The 12394-nt window shown below is 46.4% G+C and overlaps 1 protein-coding gene across 4 annotated transcripts in view; it reads left to right on the top strand.

The window, feature by feature from the left end:
• Positions 1–12394, top strand: part of BLNK (B cell linker) — a 74481-nt gene that overhangs the window by 41841 nt on the left and 20246 nt on the right. For all 4 annotated transcript variants that reach the window (XM_047702144.1, XM_047702146.1, XM_047702145.1 and 1 more), the window contains 3 exons: positions 1740–1906; positions 7842–7923; positions 9082–9153. In XM_047702144.1, coding sequence (XP_047558100.1) covers positions 1740–1906; positions 7842–7923; positions 9082–9153 — 321 coding nt within the window. The remainder of the gene's footprint in view (positions 1–1739; positions 1907–7841; positions 7924–9081; positions 9154–12394) is intronic.

Below are 12394 nucleotides of genomic sequence, written 5' to 3'. Positions count from 1 at the left end.
TGCCGAGCCCTGAGCATTCAGCAGCAAGCGAGACAGACATACTCCCAGAGTCTTATAGTTACAGTAGTGGCCTACTTCACACTCTCAGGAATCTTATGGAAGAGGTATTCATCCTCACTTTACAAAGGAAGAAAGTGAAGTCAGGAAGAGTGAACTAATGGGGCCCAGTGCTTGCAAGTGGCAGGGCGAGGACACATGGCTGGGCTTCCCAGCCCCCAACATCCATGCTTTCACCGCTCCACCTCGCACGGCGCCCACCGTATTTGTGAACTTTTTCAAGCATTACAGCCCTGGGAAGGAAGCGGCTACAGTGGGCCCATGTTACAGGCTAGGAAACTACCATGAGGGTGGCGTGGCAGCTCATTCAAGGCCATGTTCTTCAAAGCTTGTCTTCTGTGTTTTGCGGCTTCTGATGGGCTTTGATCTTACATTTAAAAACCCAGTAAACTCCAGGAGCTGCCAGTAAATCTAGAAAACCTGACAGAGTTATGGGCACAGCAAAGCAGATGCCCTAGACCTAAGCATAGCTCCAGCACCCAGAAAGAGGCTTCCGAGGAGGCATCCAACAGGAAGTGAACCACACACTTTCAGCAAGGCAGGAGCAGCCCCGGGGGAGAACAGGTGGGGATGTGGCAGGCGGCAGCAGGTGCAAGAAGCTAAGGATGGCGGGGGTGGGGGGGGAGGAGTTGTGCGGAAGCCAGTGTGAGCACCTAGGCTGTTCCCAGGATGGGGACACGCCAGGTTACTCCTATGCTGAGATCTTCTTGCAATGTGTGTGTCTGAGTCTGTGCTCAGATTCCACTGCACAGACTCCCTGTCGTCTCGCCCCCCACACCATGTCACATCCGTATATCAGGTCCTGTTTGTTAGGCATCCATTCTCTCAGACACACGGCTCCCCCCACCCTGCCCTCACTGCTTTCTTCCTACTCCCTACCAAACCCCTCTAAGGTGGATATTACCCTCCCCACTTTAAAAATGAGGAATATGAGTCCTGGAGAGGCTGAGCCACGAATAACCAGCCCAAACAAGCGCAGCCAGTGGAGGCAGAGCAGGGGACCCAACTCAGGGCCATTCAGCTTGGGAGCCTACACTCGTTCCCTGACACCTGCTCAGGACACAGTCCCCAACAAGGGGTAACTCACAGGCTCTCCATGATCTGAGGGAAATCACTGAGGGGAAGAACATGGAGGTTCACTCAGATGAGTAGTTGCAACTCTGAAGACACCTTAGAATAACCTGGGAAACTTTGAGACCTATAGTGCCAGGACCCTCCCCACAAGTTCAAGCTAGTGTGTCTGGGGCGGGGCCTGGGCCCTGGCATTTTCTTATAAAGTTCCCCAGGTGGTTCCAATATGTAAGGAGGATTGAGAGTCCATCCCTGTCCTTAAGTGTTCATAGAGCAGAGTGAAGCTTCGAGGAGCACACCCTCTGAGGCCACTCTGCAGCCATGGGCATGCCTCCACTCTGCTGGGCAGCATGCTGGGCGGTCAGTGCTCCTCAGCCAGTGGGTCTCCATCACTCCCCTGGGAGGATGTTTTTGATGAGGACATTCTTTCGGTTTTTATAATGTAAGTCAACGGGCAGCTGATTTTTTGCCTGAATGTCATTTTATACTTTTAAGGAATGCCCAGATTAATCATTGGTGACTACAGAGACGCCACAGGTGGTTTTATACTTTGGCCCAGGGAATGATCCAGAGTCCCTTTCATCTTACACTTTGTCGTTGTTCCTTTCAAGACAATCGGTCAAGCCAGCGGCAGTCTCCGCCCTTCAGCAAGACACTTCCCAGTAAGCCTGACTGGCCTTCGGCAAAAGCAAGAGCCAGAGTGACCTCCACTCTGCCGGCTCTGACTTCTCTTCAGAAACCTCAAGTCCCACCCAAACCCAAAGAACTTGAGGATGAGGTAACGTAAATCTATCCCAAAGGCTTCCCAGTCCAGGGGAAAGCAGGATGCAGGGCGGAGGGGGAATGGGCAGGAGAAAGGGGGAGGAGAGATGAGGGCAGGGACCCAGGTGGTCTGGCCACCTCCTCCATGCCCCTCTCTCTGCCCAAGATTAACCACCCACCCCTCAAACTCTGCACTGGTAAACAGAAAGGAGGTTTTTCTCTCTAAGAAGACATATATGGCCTTATTTTAAGCATTTTCATTTCCAGAGGGTATGGGTAATACCAGTTCTGGATCTGTGCGCCTCTTATTAGCCTCCCTCGCTCTCTCCTTGGTTTCCTGTGAAACTTCTCCTTCCTCCGTAAGGGATTTCCCTATCCTTATACTCCTTTTCTGCCTTGCTTTCTTTCCTCTACCTTCTTTTCTCTCCACTTCACATTTCTCCTGCGAGATGCAGAGATGTGCGATGGGACAAATATGGAGACCCCTAGTGGTAGGGAGGCCCTGCGCAGCCTGTGGAGGAGCCTGGCCCCTCACTTCCCTTTGGCACCTCTTGCTTCTCACTCCCTTTTCCCTGAACCCCTTCTCTCCAGGGACCCACCCAAGCCGACTGTCCTGGACTCCACTCTGGGTTTGTCTCGTCATCTCCCCTCTGTCAGCACCCGTGTTTTATGGGTCTCATTCCCTGTGGAATAGCTCCAGTTTGAAAAGGCACGGATAAACCCATTCAGACTGTTGTAGGAAAGCCTGACAAGGCCAAATACCTAGTACCTTACTTGCATTTTAAATAAGGACAAAGGCAAGCCCTCAAAATTAGCCATTAGAACAAGCCTACAAGTATAACGGTCTCAGAATTAAAATAACAATAAAGGCGACTCCCCCTTTTTTTTTTTTTTAAGGTTTTGTTTATTTACTTGAGGGAAGGAGAATGAGAGGATCATGTGAGAAGGGGGAGGGTCAGAGCGAGAAGCAGACTCCCCGCTGAGCAGGGAGCCCAAAAGCTAGACCCCATCCTGGGACTCCAGGATCACCACCCGAGCCTAAGGCAGCCTCCCAATCAACTGAGCCACCCAAGTGCCCAATAAAGGCAACTCTTAAACTATCCCTGGACATAATATTACAGCAGCTTTTGAAGAAATAACTTGTGGGGTTTTTTTTTTTTGTGTGTGTGTGTTTAAGATTTTATTTGTTTGTGTGAGAGAGAGAGAGAGCGCAAGAGGGGGAGGGAAGGGCAGAGGGAGAGGGAAAAGCAGGCTCTCCACTGAGCATGGAGCCAGACATGGGGCTCTATCCCGGGACCCCAGAATCATGACCTCAGCTGAAGGCAGACTTTTTTTTCTTTTCTCATTTTATTTTATTTCTTTTCAGTGTTCCAGAATTCATTGTTTATGCACCACATCCAGTGCTCTATGCAATACATGCCCTCCATAATACCCACCACCAGACTCACCCAGCCCCCAACCCCCCAAACCCTCAGTTTATTTCTCATTGCCTGCAGTCTCTCTGGTTTGTCTCCCCCTCCAATTTCCCCCAACTCACTTGTCCTCTCCATCTCCCGATGTCCTCCGTCTTATTCCTTATGTTCCACAAGTAAGTGAAACCATATGATAATTGACTCCCTCTGCTTGACTTATTTCACTCAGCATAATCTTTCCCAGTCCCGTCCATGTTGATACAAAAGTTAGGTATTCATCCTTTCTGATGGAGGCATCATACTCCATAGTGTATATGGACCACATCTTCCTTATCCATTCGTCCGTTGAAGGGCATCTTGGTTCTTTCCACAGTTTGGCGACTGTGGCCATTGTTGCTATGAACATTGGGGTACAGATGGCCCTTTTTTTCACTACATCAGTATCTTTGGGGTAAATACCCAGTAGTGCAATTGCAGGGTCATAGGGAATCTCTATTTTTAATTTCTTAAGGAATCTCCACAATGTTTTCCAAAGTGGCTGCGTCAGCTTGCGTTCCCACCAACAGTGTAAGAGGGTTCCCCTTTCTCCATACCCTCTCAACACATGTTGTTTACTGTCTTGTTAATTTTGGCCATTCTAACTGGTGTAAGGTGGTATCAATGTGGTTTTCATTTGAATCTCCCTGATGGCTAATGATGATGAATATTTTTTCATGTGTCTGTTAGCCATTTGTATATGTCGTCTTTGGAGAAGTGTCTATTCACGTCTTCTGCCTCTTAACCTGCTGAACCACCCAGGTGCCCCAGAAATAACTTGTTTCTAAATGGCAAAGGTGATAAAACCTATAGTATATAAACATGTTGTAAAATGACCAACATTTCCACCTTAATATAATTTGTAGGCCAGCAGAAGATGGAAAAGAGAAACTTTTAAATGAGATAGAGGGAGTGTTTAGGCCCCACATCCCACTTTGACCCTTACTAGCTGTGTGACTTTGGACAAGCCAGATAACCTCTCTGAGCCTCAGTTTTTAATCTCTTCAGGTTATTTTAAGGATTTAGTAAGAGAAAATGTATATAACACTAAATACAGTGCCTCATACACGGAAGATTTGGTGTGTCATATGTTCCTTCCTAGCATATTCTAGATTCTTTACAAAATCCCATTTTCTAGTTGCTTCTGAAAACAGAAAGCCTGGCAACACAGGGGCATCATGGCCTCAAAGCAGCTGAGCCTCATGGCAACCCTCCAGCTTAGCTGTGAATCCCTGACCCTTATTTGCACGGGTCATAGTCCCCACCACTCATATGAGCCGTGCACAAAGCCTTCCTCTGCATTTGTCCCCAAGGCTGTTCCCTGCCTGCCTCCGTAAGCGGTTTCCTGTATGACTTCTACTCTAGTGCTAGTTTAAGTCAGAAAGTCAGCTGACAAAAAAAGGATTGTTGGCCAGTCGTCTCTGTCTGTCTGAGAGGTTATGCTGACCTTTTGGGGTGAGAAGGGGCTGGCAGGAAGAAGCTGAGCAGGAAAAAGGACATGGGGACCGGCTGTTAGGGGCTTTCTGTGAATTCTTTCAGCATTTGGCAAATCTGTATGGAGTTATAAATTCAGACACAGAATACAAATGAATACAGTGCGTTATATAAGGCTCTCCTTTCTGTGAAGAGCTAAGAGTGGACCCCCATGGGGAGAGGCAGAGTTTTGCTAATAGCAGCCTTGTGGAGGTGGCTCAGGCAAGTCTGTACCAGTGGGGAAAGGAGAAGTATGGAGGAGGCTGCATTCTGGAATGGGCAGATGGACAGTCAAGATAAGAAAGAGGTTAAAAAAGAAAAAAAAAATGTAGGCCAACATTAAGATCTTGCAGAACCATTAGATAGAGAAAGATGAAGTCAAGACAAGCATAAATAACTAAAAATATTTAGCTCTGCTGTACAGGTTCCAGGAAAAGTGTGGGGGTATAGACTAACCAGAGAGTTGGGGAGGGAACAACACCTAAGAGGAAGGAGCATCTATGCTGTAGGGATAAGCATGGTGGGCACTTGATGAGTACTAGGAATCAACTGGTATTCTGAGGATTTGTGTTTATCCCATTAAGCCCTCCCAAGAGCCCTATGAAATAGGTACTGTCATCCCCATTTTACAGATAAGGAAATGGTACAGATGAGGTACAAAGGGGTTGAAAACTTATCCAAGGTCACAGAGGCCAGGTTTGGAGGTAAAGAAGGAGATAAGAAATAGGAATTAAATGAAGGGAGGGTAGAAATAAGATAGAAAGAGAAGGGGAAGGCAGGAAGGTCCTAGAATGTAGTGGCTGAGACTGTGGATCCTTGAACTGATTCTTGAACCCCGACTCTACTACTTTTTGCTATGAGGATGTGAGCAAGCTACTCCACTTCTCTGTGCCTTGGGTTCTTCAAGATTCTTCATCTTAATATGGAGCCGACAGTAGCACCTACCTTACTGGGTTGTTGTAAGGATTGAGTGAAATAACACATGGGAAGTACTCAGGTGAGCACTTGCCAATAAGTGCTCATTAAATGTTTGGGCTCTGTTTCTCTAGAATCCACCTGGCCTACCCACCAAGATGAGTTGCAGAAACCACATTTGGAATCTGATTATCTCCTTTGCTTCCTAGCAATATAAAATATTATCACTATAATATATAAAATAAAATAAAATATAACAATATAAAATAAAACAATAAAAATAACAATATAAAATAAAATCACTTCCTCCCCCAATTTATGGTCAACTGATTATTGACAAAGTTGCCAAGACTATTCAGTGGGGAGAGAATCATTTTTAAACAGATTGTGCCAGGGTAACCGTACATCCACATGCAAAAACATGAAGGTGGGCCCCTCTCCCACCAAAGACAAAAACTAACCAAAAATCCTAGATCTAAATGTAAGAGCTAAAACTATAACATTCTTAGAAGAGAACAAACGTATAAATGTCTGTGACCTTGTATTAGACATGGGTGTTTTAGATACAGAACCAAGGAACAACAGTAGTTTTGTTAAAAAGTAGTTAGAATGGGGAGCACCTGGGTGGTTCAGTAGGTTAAGTCTCTGCCTTCAGCTCCACTCGTGATCTCAGGGTTGTGGGATCGAGCCCCACATCAGACTCTCTGCTCAGCGGGGAGCCTGTTTCTCCCTCTCTCTCTGCTTGCCTCTGCCTACTTGTGATCTTTGTCTATCAAATAAATAAATAAATTCTTTTTTTAAAAAAAAGTAGTTAAAATGGGCTTCACAATATCAAACATTTTTTGCTGCAAGTGACACCCCCAAAGATGTAAGAAGACAACCTGCAGAATGGGAGAAAAGTTTTCGCAAATTATATATCTGATAAGAGGTTTCTATATAGAGCATGAAAGAATTCTTCCAACCTAATAATAAAAAAGACAACCCAATTAAAAATGGGCGGAGAAGTCAAATAGACTTTTTTCTAAAGAAAATATAAGAAGGCCCAAGAAGCACACAAAAACATGCTTAACATCATCAACCACCAGGGAAATGCAAATCAAACCATACTTAGACACCACTTCCTGTCTCAGGATAGTGATAGTCAAAAGACAAACGATAGCAGATGTCAGTGAAGATGTGGAGAAATTGGAGCCCTCATACGCTGCTGGTAGGAATGGAAGAGGGAGCAGACACTTTGGAACAACGGTCTGGCGGTTCCTCAGACTTAAATGGAAGCTACCATGTGACCCAGCAGTTCCACCACGAGGTATATTCCCAAGAGAGATTTACATCTACACAAAAATATGTACCTGAATGTACCTGGCACCATTATTCATAATAGCCCCAAAGTGAGAACAGCCTGAATGTCTACCACCTGATGAATAGACCAAGAAAATGCGGTACATTCATAGACGGGGAATGATGTTTGTCCACACAAGTGAATGACATACCGACATGCTCTGTGGTTGAACTTGAAAATATTATGCTAGATGACAGAAGTCACTATGTATTAGGTGATTCCATTTCTGTGCAACACCCAGATTGGGCAAATCTTAGAGACAGAGAAGATTAGTGGTTGACTAGGCTGGGGAAGGGGTAGATGAGAAGTGACTCAAGGTACTGGGCTCCTTTTGGGGGTAATAAAAATGTTCTAAACTTAGACTTTGGTGATGCTTGCACACTCTGAGAGTACACCAGACCCACCAAATTATACACTTCACATAGGAATTTAATTGTGTCTTAATTTGGTCTCAAAAAAGGTATTTTAAAAAACCACTCCTTGGGGCACCTGGGTGGCTCAGTCAGTTAAGCACCTGCTTTCAGCTCAGGTCGTGATCTCAGGCTCCTGGGATCAGCCCTACATCAGGCTCCTTGCTCAGCAGAGTCTGCTTCTCCCTCTGCCTTCTGCTCTCCTTGCTTGTGCGCTCCGTGTGTGTGTGTGTGTGTGTGTGTGTGTGTGTGTGTGTGTCTAATAAATAAATAAAATCTTTAAAAAACAAAAACAAAACACTCCTTTCCAGACTATAAGCCTGGTTTGGACAGCTTCCTCTTCATTCATGTCTGTACTTCTTCCAGGTTGATTATGTGGTCCCTGTGGATGATGAAGATGAGAACTACATTCACCCCACAGAAGACTGTTCACTCCCAGCTGAAAAAGGCAAGAGTTTGTAGTTTTAAGCATCTGAAGGCTGTAGCAGTTGAGGGAGGGGCACAGGAGACTATTGGGTAGGGAGCAGCAGGGGGTGCACAAATTCCACCCCCCAACCCACCACCTTCATGGTGGAGGCATCTGACCCATCCCTGACAGACCCATCTCATTCACACCCTTCTTCCTCCACCCCCTCCTGTGCTCTAATACTACCATCTCAGGTTCTGAAAGCATCTAGGTTCTTATTTAACTGTTCTCACTTAGGAGGGATTTCCTTTAAAACTTAATCCTCACAGAGCCAGAGGCCACCATGTTGGCCTCAAAACTATGGCACAGGAACGATGTCCACAGAGGGCGAAAGATGTGAGAGAGCGAAAGACACTCTGTATCCTGACAATGGAATTGTAATGCTGTCTCAGGTGAAGGGAGACATTTTGTTGGTAAGCCCTTCGTGGAATAACAAATGGATGACAAATGATTTCTGAAAGCCGGTGCCACGTATCCTCAGACTGGGAGTGGAGCAGGGCAGTTTCACTCCAGATGGAGTTACTGTGGAAAAAGGACACCTCTTTGAGTAGCATTATTCATCTCCCGGATTGGACTCTGAAGCAGTCATACTCTGTTTTCACTCTGCCAATTAGTGGCAGCCCTCTCCCGCCTCCCCAGATCGCACGGGCAGCTTCGAGACCCACCTGATCTCCTCTGCCACCCATCACCATGAAACCATAAGTAGACATTACATTGTTCCTCGCTCCAAAACCCCAGAAAATGCAAGAGAAGTGCTATGTGTTGCATGTGGCAGGAGAGGTGGAAATTTGGTCCCACCACTATTGGTTCCATACACTTCTCTTGATGAAGAAAACAAAACCTCTTTCATCTCCTAGACCACCGGTTTGGCTGCCAAAATTGCAAGTCAGTGTTCACTTTAACAAAATCCCTATCATAAAATAATTTGATTATCCCTTCAATCATTAATATGTTTGTTCTAAAGATGTTTCTTCTGAGAAGTCTTTTATCATGGCTTATCTATTTATTAAGTGTATTTCCTATTCTTTACAAATTTCCTGGTCCCATCATTTCCATGGTGCATTTTTCCCTAAGTGTGAATCTTCCACAATGAACTGTATCTACGATTGTTATATGTATGTGTATGTTTGTGTGTTTAAGCTCCCATGGTGAATAGATCTATCAAGCCAAATAACTCCTCAAAGCCAGCCTCTCCTCCAGGGACAGCTTCAGGTAAAGTACACGCGTGATTTGGTGAAATGATTATGTTTGGGGGCTTGGTTTTTCAGTCTTTTCTAAATAAGAGAAACAACTCAAACCAAATATTAAGAAATAATCACTTGTCTTTCTGAATTTCTTAATCAATTGTGACAGAAAGTCTTGTCCTCCTCCTCCATTGTCTGGTGGCCCCTATGTTGAAGGGCCCCTGACCACCCCCACTTAGCTCTCTGTGAGCTAAGTCCTGGTTTTCCTGCTACCTCACTGGGCATTTTGCTGGCTTCTCCTCCTTTCCCCCTGTGCTGACTGAGAGTGTCTATACCGCTTGGTCCTCAGTCCTCCACTCTTCTTTCAGAATAATGTGGTGGTGAAGAGCTTGAGTTCTGGAGCAGACAGAACTGGGTTGGAATCCCAGTGCTCCCAGTTGCCAGGTGTACTACCTTGGGCCTGCCCTTTGCCTCTCCACTCTTCAGATTTTCTCCTCTGTACATGGAGATAAGAGTCCCTGCCCTGTGACAGGAGAATTCTGGAATTGTGCATGGGAGAGCTTTCATGCAGTGCCTGGCACAGCAGGTGCTGGGGAAAGAATATTATCTTTCATGTCCTTGGGCTTCATCCATTCTTCCAGTTTCATTTGTGTAAGCCAATAACTCTCTGGTGTCCAACTTTGACCTGATTTCTCTTCTGAACAACTTGACATTCCCATGGCCTCAGGCTCAGTGCATTCATGGCATCCCTCCCCATAGAGCAGGCCTAGTCCTCTGTGCCTGTCAGCCGGCAGGCCACGTATCTGAGGGCCTGTGTTCTTCCCAAAGCCTCTGCTATGTCCTTTCCCTGAATCTGCTCTTCCATTTTAGTTGCCACCACCCTAATCTAGGCTTCCCCTACCTTGTCACTTCACACCCCCATCTCCTGTCTTCGAGAGTCCACTAGCCATACCCTTGCCTCTAAGCTTTGTCCTCCATCACTAAGATGAATTTCTGAACACCTCCAAACGTTGCCAGTTTTATTCTGTTTCAAAGTTAGTTTTTACCTTGTCACCCAAACCATGCACAACCTGTGGTTCCTAGCTGTCTGCTGTACAGATTGGCAGCCCCAAGGCCAAGGCCTGTGATACTGAGTAGTGCCAACACCCCACCCAGTTCCAGAACGGGGAGAGCAGGGGCCTCCTCTCCAGCCTTCCTTTGTTCTTTCCCCACTGGGCCCATATCTATCACACACACACACACACACACACACACACACACACACACACACACACACAGAGTCTTTTCCCTCCCCACGCTGAAGGCTGAATACAGATACTGGGAGACTGAGTTCTGCTTCAAAGGACATTCTCCTTGAGAGAAAATGAAAGAAAATTATTTTCTTTATAGGCCACAGACTCATTTCTGGAGCAATTGTTCGCCTTCCTCACAAGTTCTTGTCTTATTTATTTTATTCCCCCGAAACCCACAAGCTCTTTATGTATAGGGAGAAGAGGTCAGAGCCACCTTATTCAGCTCATCTTAACTTCTGGAAACACATGTCAGCACAACAACCTAAAAGGTCATGGCAAGGTTGCTTTGGTCCCAGCTGGAGTGGTGACGCCTGACTCCTGATAACTCAGGAGAAGGGTTGTTATGACCAGAACAGAAAACCTTTCCCTGAAACATACATGAAGGCCTAAGCCCTCCTTTAGAATGATAGCTCAGTAATCTCTGGTGTTCGCCTCTTCTTACTTTACAAGGACTTCTTGCTAAACACACCCGCTACTCCAAACAGCTGTACATCATGGGTTGTGTTTTTTGGTCTTTGTTTATGTTCTCACTTTTATGACACCAAACCCTACCCATCCTCAGGGCCCAGGTTGAGGTGCCCCCTCTTGGAAACCTCCTATAGTTTCTACAGCCTCAGAGAGCTCTCCTTGGCTCTGAGTCTCCTCTCATCTACACTCAGCCCATACCTATTCTCTGATTATGCTGGGTCCCAGTCTAATCTCCTTAAACATATTACAAGCTCCTTGAAGATATTGCCTTAAATCTCTTGTGCTCAGGAGGCCTTCCCTGACCTCACATAGGGGGAGATCCCCATGGTATAGTACCCTGTATACCTTGCACTGCCCCCTTTATCTCTAATCTCCCCTGAGATCTCTGCCTGTCTATAAGACCCTCAGCTCCACATCTTGCTCAGAGCTGTTTCCAGGGCCTAGACAGGACCTGGATCAGAGAGGGTGCTGAAATGGTGGTTTAGTCAGTCAGTTGAGAGTGAATGAGTCCCCCAGTGCAGGCTGTGTTTAAGGAATCGTGTGGCGCCATCATGAGGGCATTAGCCCATTGGATTTACTATTCATTGATTTTCTGTTAACCTAGCATAGCTATATTTTAATGCTAGAGTCATCAGAAGAAACCAAACCTGAACTAAGAAATAACTTCCTGGTTATGTGATTGTTGGGTACGGATGGGAAGATGTACAGGAGGAGGGAGGAAGTGAGATAATTTGGAAGGGACAAACCTGAACGGTTAGAATGAGTTTCTGAGTGTGCCATTTTCAGAGATGATTTTGATAAAAGGAATAATCAGACAACTTCCCTGTGTCTTTGCATAACCATCCATTAGCCTTTAAAGACTCAGACAGTGCCTAGATAGACACGAAGGTGCTAAGGCTTCTGATCGGTGTGTCTGTCGGAGCAGCGCACCATGGCACCGGCCTCTGGTTCATGGATGTGGCTTTGGCTCCTTGATGGCTCCTGAGGTGCTTGCCGAGGATTTCACAGTGGATTAGGTGCAGGGGCGCTCTCACCTCTGCTCTGTGCTCCACACGGAGAAGTGCAGTCTCAGGACCCCACAGACTCCAGAGCCGGAGGGGTCCAGGCGTTTCTTCGTCTCTTAAAAACACGGAGAAGAAAGTGGCACCTGGGCCTTGGAGGGGAGGGAATTAAACTGAGTAAACATAGGAATCTCACTCCTAAGGTGATAGCTCTTCGCACCGTTTTTTGAATCCTTTGTTTGGCATGACTTGATTCATGACCAGTCTGGCGGAGGGCCCTGGACACATCCCAGGGGACAGTTGTGTCTTCCTTTCCGCCTAGAGCTTTACCCTAACTCAGGGTGTCTCGACCTCTGCACAGTGGGCCTTTGGGGCTAGATGGTTCTTTGTCATTCTGGCTTCTGTGCCCTTGCAATGTTTAGCAGCACCCGTGGCTTCCCCTGCCCCCTAGATGCCAATACCGACCCCTCCCCAGCAGCGATAAGCAGAGATGTCTCCGGACTTTGCC

Source organism: Lutra lutra, chromosome 14, assembly GCF_902655055.1.
Source record: "Lutra lutra chromosome 14, mLutLut1.2, whole genome shotgun sequence".
Taxonomy (NCBI): domain Eukaryota; kingdom Metazoa; phylum Chordata; class Mammalia; order Carnivora; family Mustelidae; genus Lutra; species Lutra lutra.
This window is presented reverse-complemented; position numbering and strand designations above follow the sequence as displayed.